This window comes from Mobula hypostoma, chromosome 12 (genome assembly GCF_963921235.1).
Source record: "Mobula hypostoma chromosome 12, sMobHyp1.1, whole genome shotgun sequence".
NCBI lineage: Eukaryota > Metazoa > Chordata > Chondrichthyes > Myliobatiformes > Myliobatidae > Mobula > Mobula hypostoma.
In genome coordinates this window covers 43,182,409-43,201,218 of record NC_086108.1, presented here as the reverse complement: position 1 = coordinate 43,201,218, position 18,810 = coordinate 43,182,409, and the positions used below count along the sequence as shown (strand labels likewise).

Below are 18,810 nucleotides of genomic sequence, written 5' to 3'. Positions count from 1 at the left end.
TTTTTCAACATATTGATTTGGTCCTTTGTCTTGTTCTGTGTATTTAAGGCTATATGTAACCAGTCAGGACTTTTAAGTATGTTAACAGATGTAACAGGCACTGGATAAATCAGATGCTATGCCAGAGAAAGGTGGATTTTCTATACGTTATCCAGGTGTAAATACACTATAGGAGAAATTTTTGAAGGTCTGAGTGTGTTAAATGAGTAATGCCTGGTAAGTCAAACTCTGTAGAAACCCAACACTGGAAAATTAAATCGTAGCGGTCCCAAGCTCGGCTGTGAAAGGAGGAAGGTTAGGCCTGGGGCCAACAACCCTATCCCGTAAAACCCAAAACTACAAAAATGGCACCAGAAGCTCCAAAGACCTCATCCCTGGGAGAGGAAAGATCTTTGCCAAGAAGACATATGAAGTCATGTGTTGAAAGCCACAAGCCCGTTTTAAGCCACAGGACCTCCTAACATCCAGGACCACCACCACTGGAACATGGAATGTAAAGACGATTACAAAAGTGGAAAGACAGTGCAAGTGGAGGCTGAAATGAAGAATGACAATCAGAGCCTGCTTGGCACCAGCAAGACAAAATGGACAGTATAAGCAGAGGCAGCTGTTGACAGAGGAACTACTGCTTTATTTAGGGCATGAGGAAGATGATGGCCCCCACACACAAGGAGTGGCACTAGTGCTATCGAAAGTAGTACAGAAGACATGATTGGATAGAAAGCCCATGATCCCCAAGTCATCTTGGCATCCTTTAGAATGAAGAGAAAGATCATGATGAATGTCATACATGTTATGCGCCCACTAAAGACAGTGACAAAGAAAACGAGATGCTTTCTACAGCAGACTCCAGAGCATCCAAGTAGTGCATCCTGAGAGAGAGATTAACGTTCTCATGGGAGACTTCAATGTAAAAATAGGATCAGATAACACTGGCTACAAAGATGTGATGGCAACACATGGACTGGGTACGATGAGAATGGAGAGCATTTTGCCGACATGTGCGCATTGAATAACATGGTCATTGGAGGCAGCATCTTTCCCCATAAAAGAATTCACAAGAACATCTGGGTGTCAGCTGACCATATAAACCGAGAACCAAATAGACCACATCTGTATATCCATGAAATGCAGGAGACCACTTCAAGATGTCAGAGTAAGAAGAGGAGCAGATGTCACATCAGACCACCAATTCTTGGTTGAGAAGCTGAAGTTCAACTGAAGAATTAGATGGAAACAACATTTTAAGCACCACGCAGACCCAAGAAACATTCAAACTGGCCCTCAGCAACAAGTTCCAGTGTTACAAGAATTGCATGAGACAGAGGATCTGCACAACAACGGCAGAAAGTTAAGGAGTCACTAGTCTCAACATGTCAAGAGGTACTAGGTGCTAAAAAGAACCAGCAGGAAGAATAGATCTCAATTGAAACATTCCACAAGATCAAGGCAAGGAGGCAGAAGAAAGCAATCATGAATAAAAACAGGACTAGAATGGGAAAGGGGAAAGCACAGAGAGAGCATGCAGAGACTCACAGGTAGAGAAGAGGAGCGCTAAAGCAGGTAAGTGCAGTTACATAGACAGTTATGCCTGGAAGAAGCAGCAGAAAAAGGAGCAGGGTGTGGCAACTTGAGGAAACTGTTCGACACCACCAAGTAACTCTGCCTTGAAAAAGTATTCAGCCCCCTTAACTACTTTCACATGTTTTGTTCTATTTTCTAAATTTAAAGCATATTGAAGTAGGATCTTTTGAGCTAATCCATAAAACACTAAGCATCAATCTAAATTTTAAAAAATTCCAAAATCTGTCAACAATTTACTTAAAATTAAAAAACCAAAACTGTGAGGCCAAGATGTTGATGTAGAAAATTGGAGCATCACCTGGTTTCAAAGAATTCATAAGAATAAATCCCCTCCTAATGTCAAGTATTAACATAATCAATTATGAAAAAGCCTTGAACAGTGTAGACAGAGACCTTGTGGAGAATCCCGGAGCACTACGGAGTACCAGGCAAGATGGTCAGACTGATCAAGAATTCGTATAAGGGAATATCCTGAAGAGTTAACCATGGTGGACAGCTCACCAGTCACTTTTAGATGAAGAAAGGAATCACACAAGTCTGTCTGATGTCCCCTTTCCTGTTCCTGCTGGTCAAAGACTGGATCATGAAGCCATCTACAGGACAGAAAAGCAATGGGATGCAGTGGATCCTATGTAAGCAACTGGATGACCTGGACTTTGCTGACGATATAACTCCCCTGTCCCACACCCACAAGCAAATACAGGGGGGAAAAGAAACCAGATCTGATAACCAACAAAGAGAAAACAAGTCTCCAAGATCAACTCAACTTGCGGTGACCCAGTCACTTTCAAGGGAAGTTCACTTGAGGAAGTAGAAGCAATGTCATTAACAGACAGGGCACACCAATGTGGGTGTCAAGACAAGGGTTAGCAAAGCTAGGGCAGCCTTCATCCAGCTCAAGTACAGCTGGTCCTTGAAGGAGCTGTCGCAGCACACTAAGATCAGGCTGTTCAACTCCAACTTGTGGTCAGTTCTTCTGTACAGGGCAGAGACTTGAAGGACAACAAAGACTATCAGGAAAGTGCAGACTTTTATTAATAGCTGTCTGTGAAAAAAATCCTCTGGATATGCTGACCAGAAGTCATAAGCAACACTGATCGATGGCAGTGAACACAGAAACTACCAGCAGAAAAAGAATTAAAGAAATGAAGTTGGGGATGGATAGGACACGCGCTGTGTTAGCCAAGTATCAACATCACCAGCCAGAACCTTACAAAACGTCCCCAGAGAAAGTGGAAGAGATGCTGGCTGAAGAACACCTGGCAACACAACCTTGAAGCTGACACCAAGATGATGGCTACACCTAGGGACAACTTGGAAGACTGGCCCAGGACAGATGATTCTGGTGAGCTGCTGTTAGCAGCCTATGCCTCAGTGGAGGTGACAGACTTAACTAACAACGGTCACTGTTGCCCTTAAAGATTGAGCTGCAGGTATCAGTTATGTCATGGTGGATAGAAGATCTGGCATATGGAAGTTTGGATCCCTTTGCTAAAGTAATTGAGATCAAGACATGAGTGGGGCTGGATTTTGGTTCACAGTATCAGAATCAGATTTGTTATCACTGACATATTGTGAAATTTAAACACGAGGAATTCTGCAGATGCTGGAAATTCAAGCAACACACATTAAAGTTGCTGGTGAACGCAGCAGGCCAGGCAGCATCTCTAGGAAGAGGTACAGTCGACGTTTCAGACCGAGACCCTTCGTCAGGACTAACTGAAGGAAGAGTGAGTAAGGGATTTGAAAGTGGGAGGGGGAAATCCAAAATGATAGGAGAAGACAGGAGGGGGAGGGATGGAACCAAGAGCTGGACAGGTGATTGGCAAAGGGGATATGACAGGATCATGGGACAGGAGGCCCAGGGAGAAGGAAAAGGGGGAGGGGGGGAAAAACCCAGAGGATGGGCAAGGGGTATAGTGAGAGGGACAGAGGGAGAAAAAGGAGAGAGAGAGAGAAAAAGAATGTGTGTATATAAATAAATAACGGATGGGGTACGGGGGGAGGTGGGGCATTAGCGGAGTTAGAGAAGTCAATGTTCATGCCATCAGGTTGGAAGCTACCTGGACGGAATATAAGGTGTTGTTCCTCCAACTTTGATGTGTATTGTGAAATTTGTTGTTTTGCCCAAGGCACATTGGTTGGGAGAGCACCACTGAAACTCAATTTTTAGCTTATTACCTTAGGTTTAGCTAATTACTTCTAATTACTCCAGGCTTCAGACTTTGTGGGTAAGCAGGTTCTATGCCATTCCTGAGCCACACTTACATAGAGTATTCTGGAAATGGTATCCAAACACTTGCTGGAGTGTTATTTAAATACCCAGTTTAACATCATTCAGGAAACTTACATATCAAGGAAGATGAGAGATGCATGGCAACTCTACCAGAGTGGAAGTCAGACATGAGTGCAAATCACACACGTTTAAGTCTTTTGGAGTAAAGCACATGTAAATTAATAAATGCAATTCCATATAGTCACAGCATATTTCAATAATAACAATCTTTCTTCCGTAATAATATTGTATAGTACTGTTGATAGTTTTAACTTAGTTAATTTTGTTATTGATTAAATAATTGTTTTGTGGAAAACCACAAAACTATACTACAATTTTATACGAAGTTATAGCCAGTAAAAAAAGACCCAGTGAAATTAGTCTTTGTGCAATTTAAAATGAAACTGTAAATGCTTATTAAAAAATGTTTTGACTACTTTACATATACAAGACAGAAAATACCTACTGAACACTGTATATAAAACTCCAAACTTTTTTTTCTCTCTTTCAGGCAAAACTGAAACTTGTAACTCAGCACTGTCAGTTACAAATGAGGCTGAAATAGTCAATTAAAATCATGCTACCACTGTCACAAAGCAAATGCTGTATGAAAAGAACATAATGCAAATTTAAACAATGAACACTTAAGTGAACCTGACTGGATTCTTTGAAACTTGTGAATTTATGAAATGCAAGAACTTTGACATCAACCATCAAAAACATAAAAGAAAAACTCCACGGCTGCATTTTATTAAATTCATTGTATGTGACAAAGAGAATCAAGGACTAAAGATTAGTTAATGAATGGAACATGTTGCTTAACAAATATTGTTGTTAAGAGTTCTCCGTTCTTTAAAAAACATTGAATCTTATTTCAGAGTCCTCAGTTTGTTTAGTTGTTGGATGGGGAACAGCTGTGAGCAGGACATTTTCCAGTGAGATGCTGGTACTAGTGTAATACTGCAAAGCAGAATCAAATCCCCGCTGCTGCAAATACCAGATCCGGCCATGGTCTATCAACAGTTTGCACAGGCGTCCCACGTGTTCTCTTTCCTCTACATTCAGTGTTCTGAGGGGATTTAAAATTTAAAAGGTGATCAGCTGTAAAATAAAACTGCTTGGTTTGTACTTATAATACAGTGGAAGCATCCACCTTCAGTTTCTTCCCTTGCTTTGCGCAATAATGTCCCAAAGTAATTTACCATTACCTGGAATGCTACTCACAGAAAACTTAAATTCTAAAGTGGATTTTGCATGGAATATTGATGCAAATGGGAAGGACCGTCCTTCTGAAGTGTTTCAGTTGAATTGATAAACGTACTTGCACTTTGTTGCTTGGTAGGAATTTCTTTCCAAGGTAGAATCTGAAATGTCCATGAGGTGGTGACATAAAAGTTGCCCATCTTTTTAGGTTGTAGTATATTGGTTAGTATGACTATTACAGTGTTAGGTGTTGGGGTTCAGAGTTCAATTCCTGTGCCATCTGTAAGGAGTTTGTATGTTCTCCCGTGACTGTGTGGGTTTCCTCCAGGTGCTCCAGTTTCTTCCCACAGTCCAAAGATGTACCAGTTAGGTTATTTGGTCACCGTAAATTGTCCTGTGATTGGTTGCTGGACAGTGCAGTTCATTGGGCTAGAAGAGCCTGTTCCACGCTGCACCTCTGAGTAAGTAAAATAAAATAGATAATGTGGGCTTGGGAAGCTTGAGAGATGCCATAATACATCTTGTAAATAGTACACACAATGTTGTACCAGAAGTAAAGGGAGCTTCTCATTTGATTTTGATATTATGCTAAGTGAAACTCTATGTACCTTCAATACACTACAAGTGTTGAAGATTGTTGCAACAGCCTCATGTATGAAAGTCGGGGAATTAGTTTTGATAATTAAGCACTATTATTTAGCAATTTTTTCCAATTCAAAGAATAATCACTGAACTGAAAGATATTTATAAACCAATCTGGGTAAGCTACCCGAAAATGCTCATTTTTTTGGAAATTGAGTTTCTAAAAAAAATTACAAACACTTTTTCATTTACTTAATTTTATAGTTTAGATAATTTAAATATTTTGAGCAGGTTATCGATAAATGTACATGATACCATAGCTAATTACCATATTGAATCATATTTGGTTAACTTGTAGCCTAGCATTTTCCTCAATCTACAGCAGTGGTCCCCAACCATCGGGCCGCAAAGCATGTGCTACCGGGCTGCGAGGAAACGATATGAGTCAGCTGCACCTTTCCTCATTCCCTGTCACGCACTGTTAAACTTGAACATAGGGTTGCCAACTGTCCCATATTTGCGGGACATCCCGTATATTGGGCTAAATTAGTTTGTCCCATACGGGACCGCCCTTGTCCCATATTTCCCTGCTAAGGTAGAGCGTTCCTATGCAACCTTTCGTGCCGAAATGGCGTAAAGAAGCAATTACCATTAATTTATATGGGAAAATTTTTTGAGCGTTCCCAGATCCAAAAAATAACCTACCAAATAACACATAAAACCTAAAATAACAGTAACATACAGTAAAAACAAGAATGATATGATAAATACACAGCCTATATAAAGTAGAAATAATGTATGTACAGTATAGTCAGGAAGATTAAGCCAAAACCGATTTGTGGAAAAAAATTGGCACGTATGTGCATCAGCCTGCACAACGCTTCATGGTCATAGTAGTCTTTCCTGGGGTAAACACAAGTGACCCGGGATTTGACTGCTACTTTTGTCCCTTATTTGGGAGTGAGAAAGTTGGCAACACCTAACTGTAAAAGACACGATGAGGTGAGTTTAACCCTACTTGAACAACCCCCCCCCCCCACTGCCGGCCGGTCCGCAAGATGTGTGGAGAGTTGAATAGCCAGAACACAAAAGGGTGAAAGGATTGATAGCCATCTGTGCACTAGGAACTATAGTGCATACAGAAAATTTCAGTTGTACATCAGTGGTTGACTTCGTTATTGTTGGTAATTAAAGGCATTCTAGAATGTAGTTATGATATAATGACTTTTCTCAATGGAGCTGAAATGCTTACAACTGTTAAATTGAATAAATAGGAATTTCAGTAAAGGTGTCCTCAGCATGAGCCACTAACTCTCCAACAACAGTACCAGCTAAAATAATACCAGGAGCAGTGGTTTGTTTCTGTGCTCCTGGTCCAGAGAAGAGAAAAATTAGCCAAAGCTCCTCCTCCTTATATGTTATCTCCTGGTGTGTGTAACCATCCATGTTCTAATTTAAGATTGTATCCCTCTGCTCCAGACTCCTGAATTGTCTTTTCTTTATCCAATGAAATGATCTTAAACTTCAATTAAGTTGCCTGTTATGTTATTCAGGTGATAAAAAATAATCTTTGCAACTTCTCCTTATAACACATAGTTACCCCGGTGTCATTTTAGTGAATTTGAACCACACTCACTCCAAGGCCACAATTTTCTTAATCAACAAAATGCCAAGTATGCTCACCCATATAAGTTTGTACAACTTTTAGTATTACTGTCTCCAGCAATTAAACTATGTTTTGCACCTAAGTATTCTAGTTAATCAAGCTATTAAAATTACATAGATATCTTAATGCCCCCCACCAGATTATTCCAGAACTAGCATTTATCACTAACTTTAAACCAGTGTATAACAAAAATATTTCAAGATTTGATACATACCCTTCATATGCAGAACTTTCCTCCTCAAAGTTGTGATCTTTCAGATGCAGTTTCTCATCTGCATTGCCAAATTCTACTTCACTAATGTCAATGGAATGCTTTTTCATGCCACAGGTGGCCCAGCTTGACAAACGTTGAAATATCTTAAAGTCCTCTGCACCAAGACCGTGTGAAGAGAAGAATTCTTTGCCCACATAATGCTTCCACTCACACTTGTGATGGCAGCACAGTGCAATGGCAATACCAAGTACTGACAGTCCATTTGGAGTGTTCAAAACAGTACAGTTAGGAAGATTCAAAGGGTGTCCACTTGTCTCCATTTCATCCTTAGATCTTTTCTTCAGGGGTTCTTCGTCAGCATCCTCCTGCTTGGTTTTATAATTTCTCAATAGACACCTCAGTGCAAGATCTGTCCAATTTAAAAAGACCAACAATTTAATAGATTTATTTTTCCCAGTTTTTATATTTGGGGCTATTTATATGCAACTGGGGTATCTCAACATGAATTCAAGCAACTTTCTACCAACTGACAGTTATACTAAAAAGAAATCCAGGTTGGCAGATCAGCCCATCTGCCCACAAACACGTTTCATTTTTAAAGCTTCACTTTGCTTTTTCACCATCTAATTACACATGCAAGAAAATAAACAAGTGACCAGAATTTTGCTGATTTATAGCTGAGGAACTGCTGACTCAAGACCTTTGTATCTTAGCCATCAGCAGATGTGTGAATGTTTGATACGTTCTCACCATCTGTTCCGTTGCTTGACTCTCCATGTGGAAAAAGATGTTTTAAATTAATTTTATATTATACTTAAGGTATAACTTTTGTAATAATTTTCATAATCTCTGACTATCAAAGACATTTTAAAAGAATGTGTGACTTGTTAAAGACTGTTAGAAGTGTCCAGAAGGGCACATGATATGATAGCTGACCCCAACTCCTACCTGGAGTCTTGATAGCTTACCAGACAGTTGTCAGATGCAAAAAGACTTGATTGGCCATACACATCAAGAAAATGCCTTTATGGAGAAACACAGTATTGATATCTGGAACTTTCTTCCAGAGGAGGTGGTAGAGTAGGATATAATCATGATACTTAAGAGACATTTAGACAGGCACTTAAATAGGCAACACAATATGGACCTAATGTGGGCAAATGGACTAATGTGGAGGAGCAAAATGGTTGGCCTGAACATCGTGGATTGAGGGCTCATAAAACATGGGAGCAAAATTAGGCCATTCCCCATTTAGAAAACAGTCTATGCCTTTATTCCTTTCACCAAAGTGTATGACCATACACTTTGCTACTGTGTATTTTATCTGCCACTTCTTCCGCAGACTGAAAGTTCAAAGTAAATTTAGTATCAAATAGTCATACTTTATTAATCCCGGGGGAAATTGGTTTTCGTTACAGTTGCTCCATAAATAATAAATAGTAATAGAACCATAAATAGTTAAATAGTAATATGTAAATTATGCCAGTAAATTATGAAATAAGTCCAGGACCAGCCTATCGGCTCAGGATGTCTGACCCTCCAAGGGAGGAGTTGTAAAGTTTGATGGCCACAGGCAGGAATGACTTCCGATGACGCTCTGTGTTGCATCTCGGTGGAATGAGTCTCTGGCTGAATGTACTTCTGTGCCCACCCAGTACATTATATAATGGATGGGAGACATTGACCAAGATGGCATGCAACTTGGACAGCATCCTCTTTTCAGACACCACCGTGAGAGAGTCCAGTTCCATCCCCACAACATCACTGGCCTTACGAATGAGTTTGTTGATTCTGTTGGTGTCTGCCACCCTCAGCCTGCTGCCCCAGCATACAACAGCAAACATGATAGCACTGGCCACCACAGACTCGTAGAACATCCTCAGCACTGTCCGGCAGATGTTAAGGGACCTCAGTCTCCTCAGGAAATAGAGACGGCTCTGACCCTTCTTGTAGACAGCCTCAGTGTTCTTTGACCAGTCCAGTTTATTGTCAATTCGTATCCCTAGGTATTTGTAATCCTCCACCATGTCCACACTGACCCCCTGGATGGAAACAGGGGTCACCGGTACCTTAGCTCTCCTCAGGTCTACCACCAGCTCCTTAGTCTTTTTCACATTAAGCTACAGACAATTCTGCTCACACCCGTAGCCCTGTACTCAGCCTCACCTCCCTTACTGATGCATCCAATTATGGCAGAGTCATCCAAAAACTTCTGAAGATGACAAGACTCTGTGCAGTAGTTGAAGTCTGAGGTGTAAATGGTGAAGAGAAAGGGAGACAAGACAGTCCCCTGTGTGTTGTAATATACAACCCTGAGATTTATTTTCTTGTGGGCATACTTAATAAATCCAATAAACATAATAGAATCAATGAACTAAGACACCAACAGGGCAGACAACCAGTGTGCAAAAGACAACAAACTGTGCAAATACAAAAGTAGATAAATAATAGTAAATAAATATCGAGAACATGAGATGAAGGGACCATGAAAGTGAGTCAGTTTTGGGTCGAGTAAAGTTATCCCCTCTGGTTCAAGAACCTGATGGATCAGGGGTAATAACTACTCCTGAACCTGGTGGCTTGAGTCCTGAGGCTCTTATTTTCCTGATGGCAACAGTGAGAAAAGAGCATTACACAAGTGGTGGGGGTCCCTGATGACGGATGCTGTTTTCCTGCAACAATGCTCCATGGAGATGTGCTCAGTGGTGGGGAGAGCTGTACCTCTGAGGGACTGGGCCTTATCCTAGAACACTACGGCACAGAAAACAGGCCATTCAGCCCTTCTAGTCTGTACTGAAACTTTATTCCACTAGTCCCATTGACCTGCCCCCAGTCCATAACCCTCCAGACCTCTCCCATCCATGTATCTATTCAATTTATTCTTAAAACTTGAGAGTCAGCCCACATTTACCACGTCAGATAGCAGCTCGTTCCACACTCCTACCACTCTCTGAGTGAAGAAGTTCCCCCTAAACCTTTCCCCTTTCACCCTAAAGCCATGTCCTCTCATATTTATCTCTCCTAATCTAAGTGGAAAAAGCCTGTTCGCATTTACTCTGTCTATACCCCTCATAATTTTGTAAACCTCTATCAAATCTGCCCTCATTCTTCTACGCTCCAAGGAATAACATCCTAACCTGTTCAATCTTTCCCTGTAACTCAACTGCTGAAGACCAGGCAATCCTAGTAAATCTTTTCTGCACTCTTTCAATCTTACTGATATCCATCCTAGGTGACCAGAACTGTACACAATAATCCTCTAGCTTTTGTAGGATTTTACATTCAAGAGCATTGGTGTTTTCATACCAGGCTATGATGCAGCCAGTCAATATACTCTCCACTGCACAAGTTTTAGATGTCATGGAAATCTTCGCAAATTTCTAAGGAGGTGCAGGCGCTGCTGTGCTTTCTTCATAATTGTATGTATGTGCTGGGCCAAGGACTGGTCCTCTGAAATTATAACACTGAGGCATTTTAAAGTTGCTGACGCTCTCCACCTCTGATCTCCCAATAAGGACTGGCTCATGGACCTTTGGTCTCTTCCTACTGAAGTCAATAATCCTATGCTTAGTCATGCTGACATTGAGTAAGAGGTCGTCATTGTGGCACTACTTAGCCAGATTTTCAATCTTCCTCCTATATGCTGATTCATCACCACCTTTGATTCAACCAACAACAGTGGTGTTTTCAGCAAACTTAAATGGCATTGGAGCTGTGCTTAGCTACAGAGTCGTAAGTGTAAAGTAAGTAGAGCAGGAGGCTAAGAACACAACCTGGTGGTGCTCCTCTGCTGATGGAGATTGTGGAGAAGACGTTGTTACCAATCCAAACTGACAGGGATCTGCAAGTGAGGAAATCCGAGGATCCAATTCCAGAAGGCCAAGGTCTTGAAGCTTATTGATTGACAGTTGATATGCAAACTTAGCCAGAAAACCATCAATTCCATCATCCAAATCATTGACGAATAACACGAAAAGAGGTGGAACAGCACTTGTCACTGGCAGCCAATCAGAAAAGGCCTTTTTTATTCCCACTCTTTGCCTCTTGCCAGTCAGCCAAATTTCTATACGTGCTAGTATTTTTCCAGTAATACCAACGGCTCTTATCTTGTTTAGCAGCCTCATATGCGGTACTCTGTAAAAGGCCTTCTGAAAATCCAAGTAAACAACATCCACCCACTCTCCTTTGTACATCCTGCCTATTATTTCCTCAAATAATTCCAATAGATTTGTCAGGCAAGATTTCTCCTTAAAGAAACCATGCTGACTTTGGCCTATTTTATCAAATAACTCTGAGTATGCCGACATCTTATCCTTAATAATGGGCTTTAACATCATGCCAATCACTGGAGTCAGGCGAACTGGCCTATAATTTTCTTTCTTCTGCCCCCCTTCCTTCTGTTCGCTGGCACTCTCAAATTTCTGAAATGTTGCTGGTAGCCTTTCACAGTAAAGCTTGACACAAAATACTTAGTTCATCTGCCACTTCTTTGTTCCCCATTATTACCTCTCCAGCATCATTTTCCAGCAGTATAATGTCCACTCCTGTCTCTCTTTTACTTGCTAGCATCCTCTTTTACACTATTGGCTAGCTTCCCTTCATATTTCATCTTTTCAGTCCTTATTGCTCTTTTTGCCTTCTGTTGGGTTTTTAAAAGCTTCCAATCCTCCAGCTTTCTACTAATTTTTGCTATATTATATGCCTCATTTCCTTTTATGTTGTCTTTGACTTCCCTTATCAGCCATTCCTTTTAGAATGCTTATTCTTCTTTGGAATGAACCAATCTTGCATCTTCCAAGTTACTCCCAGAAACTCAAATCATTGTTCTCTACCATCATCCATGCTAGTGTACTTTTCCAATCAACTCTGGCCAACTAACTCCCCTCTAACACCTCTGTAGTTCCCTTTACTGCACTGCAATACCGATACATCTGATTTTAATTCTCCCTCTTACAACTGTTGGGTGAATGCTATCATATTATGATCACTGCCTCCTAAGGGCTCCTTTAAACTCCCTAATCAAATTTAGTTAATTACACATAGCTAATTCAGAAATGCCTTTTCCCTAGTGGACTACTCCACCACAAGCTCATCTTAAAAAAAACATCTCATAGGCATCTACAAATCCCTTCTCTTGGGATCCAGCACCAACCTGATTTTCACAATCTACCTGCATACTGAAATCCTCCATGAACACTCTTACATTGCCCATTTTACATGTCTTCTTTGTCTCCTATTGTAGTTACTGTTCGGAGACCTGTACATAACTCCCATCAGCGTTTTTTTACCCTTGCAATTTCAGTACTGTACGACTTTCACTCTATAATCCCGTAATTTGGAAGCTTCAGGATCATGATATATTTTGATACTAAATTAGTCCTGTACATTTGTAATATTGAATGAAATTTTGAGCATAATTGTTAAGTTTCTCCTGATTCATTGTTATATCTTAATTTAGGATGATTGCTTAATAAACGTGGTTAGCCAGTGATGTAGTGGCATCCACACTGGACTTCGAGGCAAATGGTCCTGGGTTTAAATTGGCCGACTCCTTGCGTACTTTCCATTTGTATTGGGTTGAACATCAAACTAGCAACGTAGCCTTGTAAAAACAGACAAAAAATGCTGAAGAAACAGCAAGGTTGCCATCCAATGCACAGAAAGGAACAACTTAACAAACAATAATTACTGGCCTTGGGACATCACTAGAGGGCACCATCCTAAAAGTCAGCATTAACCTCAATATTTATCACCTTAACTTTTCAAAGCACAAATTTAAAAAGGTGCCTCATACTGATAAACAATAAATGTTTACTTTTTTTTGACATTTGTATTTATTTTAAAGCCATTCATACCTGTTGCAGCTCCACACAAATGCTTGCCAATTCCAACCACTGGCAACTTTTCACTTGCTAGAAGTGGCACATTACCTGCAATGATGTTACTATTATTAAACAAAATTTATTATATTTTAACAAAAGAAAAATACATTCTATGCATGTGTGTAAAATTGAAACAGCACTTACTTAGGTTGAGATCTTCTATGTCAATATGAAGCCGCTCAAATGTTGAGCCTTGATGCCTGTGCTTACCATCTACCTTTAAAAGAAAATACCATATTTATTCAAAGAACTTTAGAACTTTTGTAGAAGATCATCACTATTTCTTATCTAATTCTAGAAAACTATTACCTTGAAACGAGTAGTGGCCCTTTCCACAAGGAGGAAGTGAACATTATCAGAACCTTGCAAAGCAAGATCTATCCAATGAGACAACTTTCCTCGACCAGCACCGAACTCCACATAACATCTGTTTGATCCCAGCAAGCCCAGTCTTTCCAAATTACCAGCAAGGGAAGCCTAGAATAATATATCCAGTACTGTATGGGTTAACAACACAATCAAAAACTTTAAAAAGTTAATCACTTCTATTACATATGGCTCAGATGCTTTATTTAGTTAATAGTTTGGCATTATGCACAAGGTCCAGTTTCTGACATTAGCTAACACCTATCAGAGTTATAACAGAAATGCTATTTACAATAGCAATAAACTTTTCTGGGAGATAATTAATATTACCCAAATGATAAGTAACGGTGTGGTAAGCCATTCTTTTTTTTCCCGTTTGGAAAATTGCACATTGCTCTTTTTTTAAGCAAGTGAGTGAAAGCAACCCATGAAATTAGATGTCAACGCAACATCTGTTTTGGGGAAATGACAACAATTTTTACCATGAGGTGGATGAACTGCTGACAACGTTCAATTGGTAAGAGTTTCAGATAATTCTATACAAAAGCAGAAATGCATTATGAATCTTTTCCAAGATTTTAGAAGTAACAAATGAAATATGGATTATAGGGACTTCCAGAAGATAATTCATAAAGACCTTCTTGAGTGATTGTTATCTAAAGTTGAATTTCATGAGGCTGAGGAGGAAATTACTGAATCAGTTAGGAAGTTGATAAAGGGATAGAAGTTAGAGCAAGTACTTCAAGTAGCAGGATGTAACTAGTTGGAACACAGGACAGCACAGCACAGCACAGGGATAGGCTCTTTGAACCATGATATAGTGCTGAACTAATTTATCTAATGACACTCAATTGCTTCTGAATGCACATAGTCCATATCCCACCATTTTCTGCATATTCATATGCCTAAGAGCCTCTTAAATGCCTGTCATATCTGCCTCCACCTCCACCACCACCCCTGGCAGAGCATTCCAGGCATCCACTGTTCTGTGTAAATATAAAAAACATGTCCCAGACATATCCTTTGAACTTTCCCCCCTTACCTTAAAATGCAAGACCTCTGAGAGATTTGGACCTTAGAACATAGAACATAGAATAGTACAGCACAGTACAGGCCCTTCGGCCCACAATGTTGTGCCGACCCTCAAACCCTGCCTCCTATATAAGCCCCCACCTTAAATTCCTCCATATACCTGTCTAGCAGTCTCTTAAACTGCCTTCACCGCTGACTCAGGCAGTGCATTCCATGCACCAACCACCCCCTGAGTAAAAAAACCTTCCTCTAATATCCCCCTTGAACTTCCCACCCCTTACCTTAAAGCCATGTCCCCTTGTACTGAGCAGTGGTGCCCTGGGGAAGAGGCGCTGGCTATCCACTCTATCTATTCCTCTTATTATCTTGTACACCTCTATCATGTCTCCTCTCATCCTCCTCCTCTCCAAAGAGTAAAGCCCTAGCTCCCTTAATCTCTGATCATAATGCATACTTTCCAAACCAGGCAGCATCCTGGTAAGTCCCCACTGTATCCTTTCCAATACTTCCACATCCTTCCTATAGTGAGGTGACCAGAACTGGACACAGTACTCCAAGTGTGGCCTAACCAGAGTTTTATTGAGCTGCATCATTACATCACGACTCTTAAACTCTATCCCTCGACTTATGAAAGAGTTATGAAAAAAGATACCTATTGGTTACTCATCTATGCCTCTCATAATTTTATAAAATTCTGTCAGGCTCTGCTGCTCCAGAGAAAGCAACCCTAGTTTGTCCAACCCAGCACATCAGTAGCACGTGTCCTCTAATTCAGACAACATACTGGTAAACTTCTTCAATACCCTCACCAAACCCTTCACATCCTTCCTACAATAGAGCAACTAGAATTGAATGTAATACTCAAAATGTAGAGTAACCAGTTTGATAAAACTGCAATAGAACATAGAACATAGAGAACATAGAATAGTACAGCACAGTACAGGCCCTTCGGCCCACAATGTTGTGCCGACCCTCAAACCCTGCCTCCCATATAAGCTCCCACCTTAGTTCCTCCATATGCCTGTCTAGTAGTCTCTTAAACTTCACTAGTGTATCTGCCTCCACCACTGACTCAGGCAGTGCATTCCACGCACCAACCACCCCCTGAGTAAAAAAACCTTCCTCTAATATCCCCCCACCCCTTACCTTAAAGCCATGTCCTCTTGTATTGAGCAGTGGTGCCCTGGAGAAGAGGCGCTGGCTATCCACTCTATCTATTCCTCTTATTATCTTGTACACCTCTATCATGTCTCCTCTCATCCTCCTTCTCTCCAAAGAGTAAAGCCCTAGCTCCCTTAATCTCTGATCATATTGCATACTTTCCAAACCAGGCAGCATCCTGGTAAGCCTCCTCTGTACTCTTTCCAATGCTTCCACATCCTTCCTATAGTGAGGTGACCAGAACTGGACACAATACTCCAAGTGTGGCCTAACCAGAGTTTTATAGAGCTGCATCACTACATCGCGACTCTTAAACTCTATCCCTCGACTTATGAAAGCTAACACCCCATAAACTTTCTTAACTACCCTATCCACCTGTGAGGCAACTTTCAGGGATCTGTGGACATGTACCCCGAGATCCCTCTGCTCCTCCACACTACCAAGTATCCTGCCATTTACTTTGTACTCTGCCTTGGAGTTTGTCCTTCCAAAGTGTACCACCTCACACTTCTCCGGGTTGAACTCCATCTGCCACTTCTCAGCCCACTTCTGCATCCTATCAATGTTTCTCTGCAATCTTTGACAATCCTCTACACTATCTACAACACCACCAACCTTTGTGTCGTCTGCAAACTTGCCAACCCACCCTTCTACCCCCACATCCAGGTCGTTAATAAAAATCACGAAAAGTAGAGGTCCCAGAACAGATCCTTGTGGGACACCACTAGTCACAATCCTCCAATCTGAATGTACTCCCTCCACCACCACCCTCTGCTTTCTGCAGGCAAGCCAATTCTGAATCCACCTGCCCAAATTTCCCTGGATCCCATGCCTTCTAACTTTCTGAATAAGCCTACTGTGTGGAACCTTGTCAAATGCCTTACTAAAATCCATATAGATCACATCCACTGCACTACCCTCATCTATATGCCTGGTCACCTCCTCAAAGAACTCTATCAGGCTTGTTAGACACGGTCTGCCCTTCACAAAGCCATGCTGACTGTCCCTGATCAGACCATGATTCTCTAAATGCCTATAGATCCTATCTCTAAGAATCTTTTCCAACAGCTTTCCCACCACAGACGTAAGGCTCACTGGTCTATAATTACCCGGACTATCCCTACTACCGTTTTTGAACAAGGGAACAACATTCGCCTCCCTCCAATCCTCCGGTACCATTCCCGTGGACAACGAGGACATAAAGATCCTAGCCAGAGACTCAGCAATCTCTTCTCTCGCCTTGTGGAGCAGCCTGGGGAATATTCCGTCAGGCCCCGGGGACTTATCTGTCCTAATGTATTTTAACAACTCCAACACCTCCTCTCCCTTGATATTAGCATGCTCCAGAACATCAACCTCACTCATATTGTCCTCACCATCATCAAGTTCCCTCTCATTGGTGAATACCGAAGATAAGTATTCATTGAGGACCTCGCTCACTTCCACAGCCTCCAGGCACATCTTCCCACCTTTATCTCTAATCGGTCCTACCTTCACTCCTGTCATCCTTTTTTTCTTCACATAATTGAAGAATGCCTTGGGGTTTTCCTTTACCCTACTCGCCAAAGCCTTCTCATGCCCCCTTCTTGCTCTTCTCAGCCCCTTCTTAAGCTCCTTTCTTGCTTCCCTATAATCCTCAATAGACCCAGCTGATCCTTGCTTCCTAAACCTCATGTATGCTGCTTTCTTCCTCCTGACTAGATTTTCCACCTCACTTGTCACCCATGGTTCCTTCACCCTACCATTCTTTATCTTCCTCACCGGGACAAATTTATCCCTTACATCCTGCAAGAGATCTCTAAACATCGACCACATGTCCATAGTACATTTCCCTGCAAAAACATCATCCCAATTCACACCCGCAAGTTCTAGCCTTATAGCCTCATAATTTGCCTTTCCCCAATTAAAAATTTTCCTGTCCTCTTTGATTCTATCCTTTTCCATGATAATTATAAAGGCCAGGGAGCAGTGGTCACTGTCCCCCAGATGCTCACCCACTGAGAGATCTGTGACCTGACCCGATTCATTACCTAGTACTAGACCTAGTATGGCATTCCCCCTGGTCGGCCTGTCCACATACTGCGACAGGAATCCATCCTGGACACACTTAACAAATTCTGCCCCATCTAAACCCTTGGAACTAATCAGGTGCCAATCAATATTAGGGAAGTTAAAGCCACCCATGATAACAACCCTGTTATTTTTGCACCTTTCCAAAATCTGCCTCCCAATCTGCTCCTCTGTATCTCTGCTGCTACCAGGGGGCCTATAGAATACCCCCAGTAGAGTAACTGTTCCCTTCCTGTTCCTGACTTCCACCCATATTGACTCAAAAGAGGATCCTGCTACATTACCCACCCTTTCTGTAGCTGTAATAGTATCCCTGACCAGTAATGCCACCCCTCCTCCCCTTTTTCCGCCCTCTCTATCCTGAAATCCAGGAATATTGAGAGTCCATTCCTGCCCTGGTGCCAGCCAAGTCTCTGTAAGGGCCACTACATCATAATTCCATGTATGTATCCAAGCTCTCAGTTCATCACCTTTGTTCCTGATGCTTCTTGCATTGAGGTACACACATTTCAGCCCTTCTACCTTACTGTCTTTACACCGTTTATTCTGCTTCTCTTTCCTCAAAGCCTCTCTGTATGTTAATGTAATGCAACTTCCCAACTCTTAATCTCAATGCCTTGACTATTAAAGGCAAACATGCCATCAACTCGTGCAGCCACTTTCATGGAGCTATGAAATTGGATGTTAAGGTCCCTCTGTCAGTCATGGAGCAATATGGCATGGTTACCGGCACTTAGACCCAGTGAGTCCATGCCCACCATGGTGCTTAGCTAGT

The 18,810-nt window shown here is 41.4% G+C and overlaps 2 protein-coding genes across 7 annotated transcripts in view; one reads left to right on the top strand and one right to left on the bottom strand.

Annotated features, from left to right (window-relative positions):
- lrrc39 (leucine rich repeat containing 39) overlaps positions 1-4,670 on the top strand; it is a 35,286-nt gene extending 30,616 nt beyond the window's left edge. For 2 of the 4 annotated variants that reach the window (XM_063063925.1, XM_063063924.1), the window contains exon 10: positions 4,371-4,668. In XM_063063925.1, the coding sequence (XP_062919995.1) occupies positions 4,371-4,432 (62 nt within the window). In that variant the 3' untranslated portion in view covers positions 4,433-4,668. Of the gene's footprint in view, positions 1-4,370 lie in introns of all 4 variants that reach the window. The other 2 variants (XM_063063923.1, XM_063063927.1) reach the window with 2 other exon arrangements.
- A 36-nt stretch (positions 4,671-4,706) lies between these two features.
- trmt13 (tRNA methyltransferase 13 homolog) overlaps positions 4,707-18,810 on the bottom strand; it is a 28,750-nt gene continuing 14,646 nt past the window's right edge. For 2 of the 3 annotated variants that reach the window (XM_063063920.1, XM_063063921.1), the window contains exons 7-11: positions 13,716-13,883; positions 13,551-13,623; positions 13,380-13,454; positions 7,525-7,933; positions 4,707-4,928 (exon numbers count right to left, since the gene is read on the bottom strand). In XM_063063920.1, the coding sequence (XP_062919990.1) occupies positions 4,712-4,928; positions 7,525-7,933; positions 13,380-13,454; positions 13,551-13,623; positions 13,716-13,883 (942 nt within the window). In that variant the 3' untranslated portion in view covers positions 4,707-4,711. Of the gene's footprint in view, positions 5,520-7,524; positions 7,934-13,379; positions 13,455-13,550; positions 13,624-13,715; positions 13,884-18,810 lie in introns of all 3 variants that reach the window. The other variant, XM_063063922.1, reaches the window with a different exon arrangement.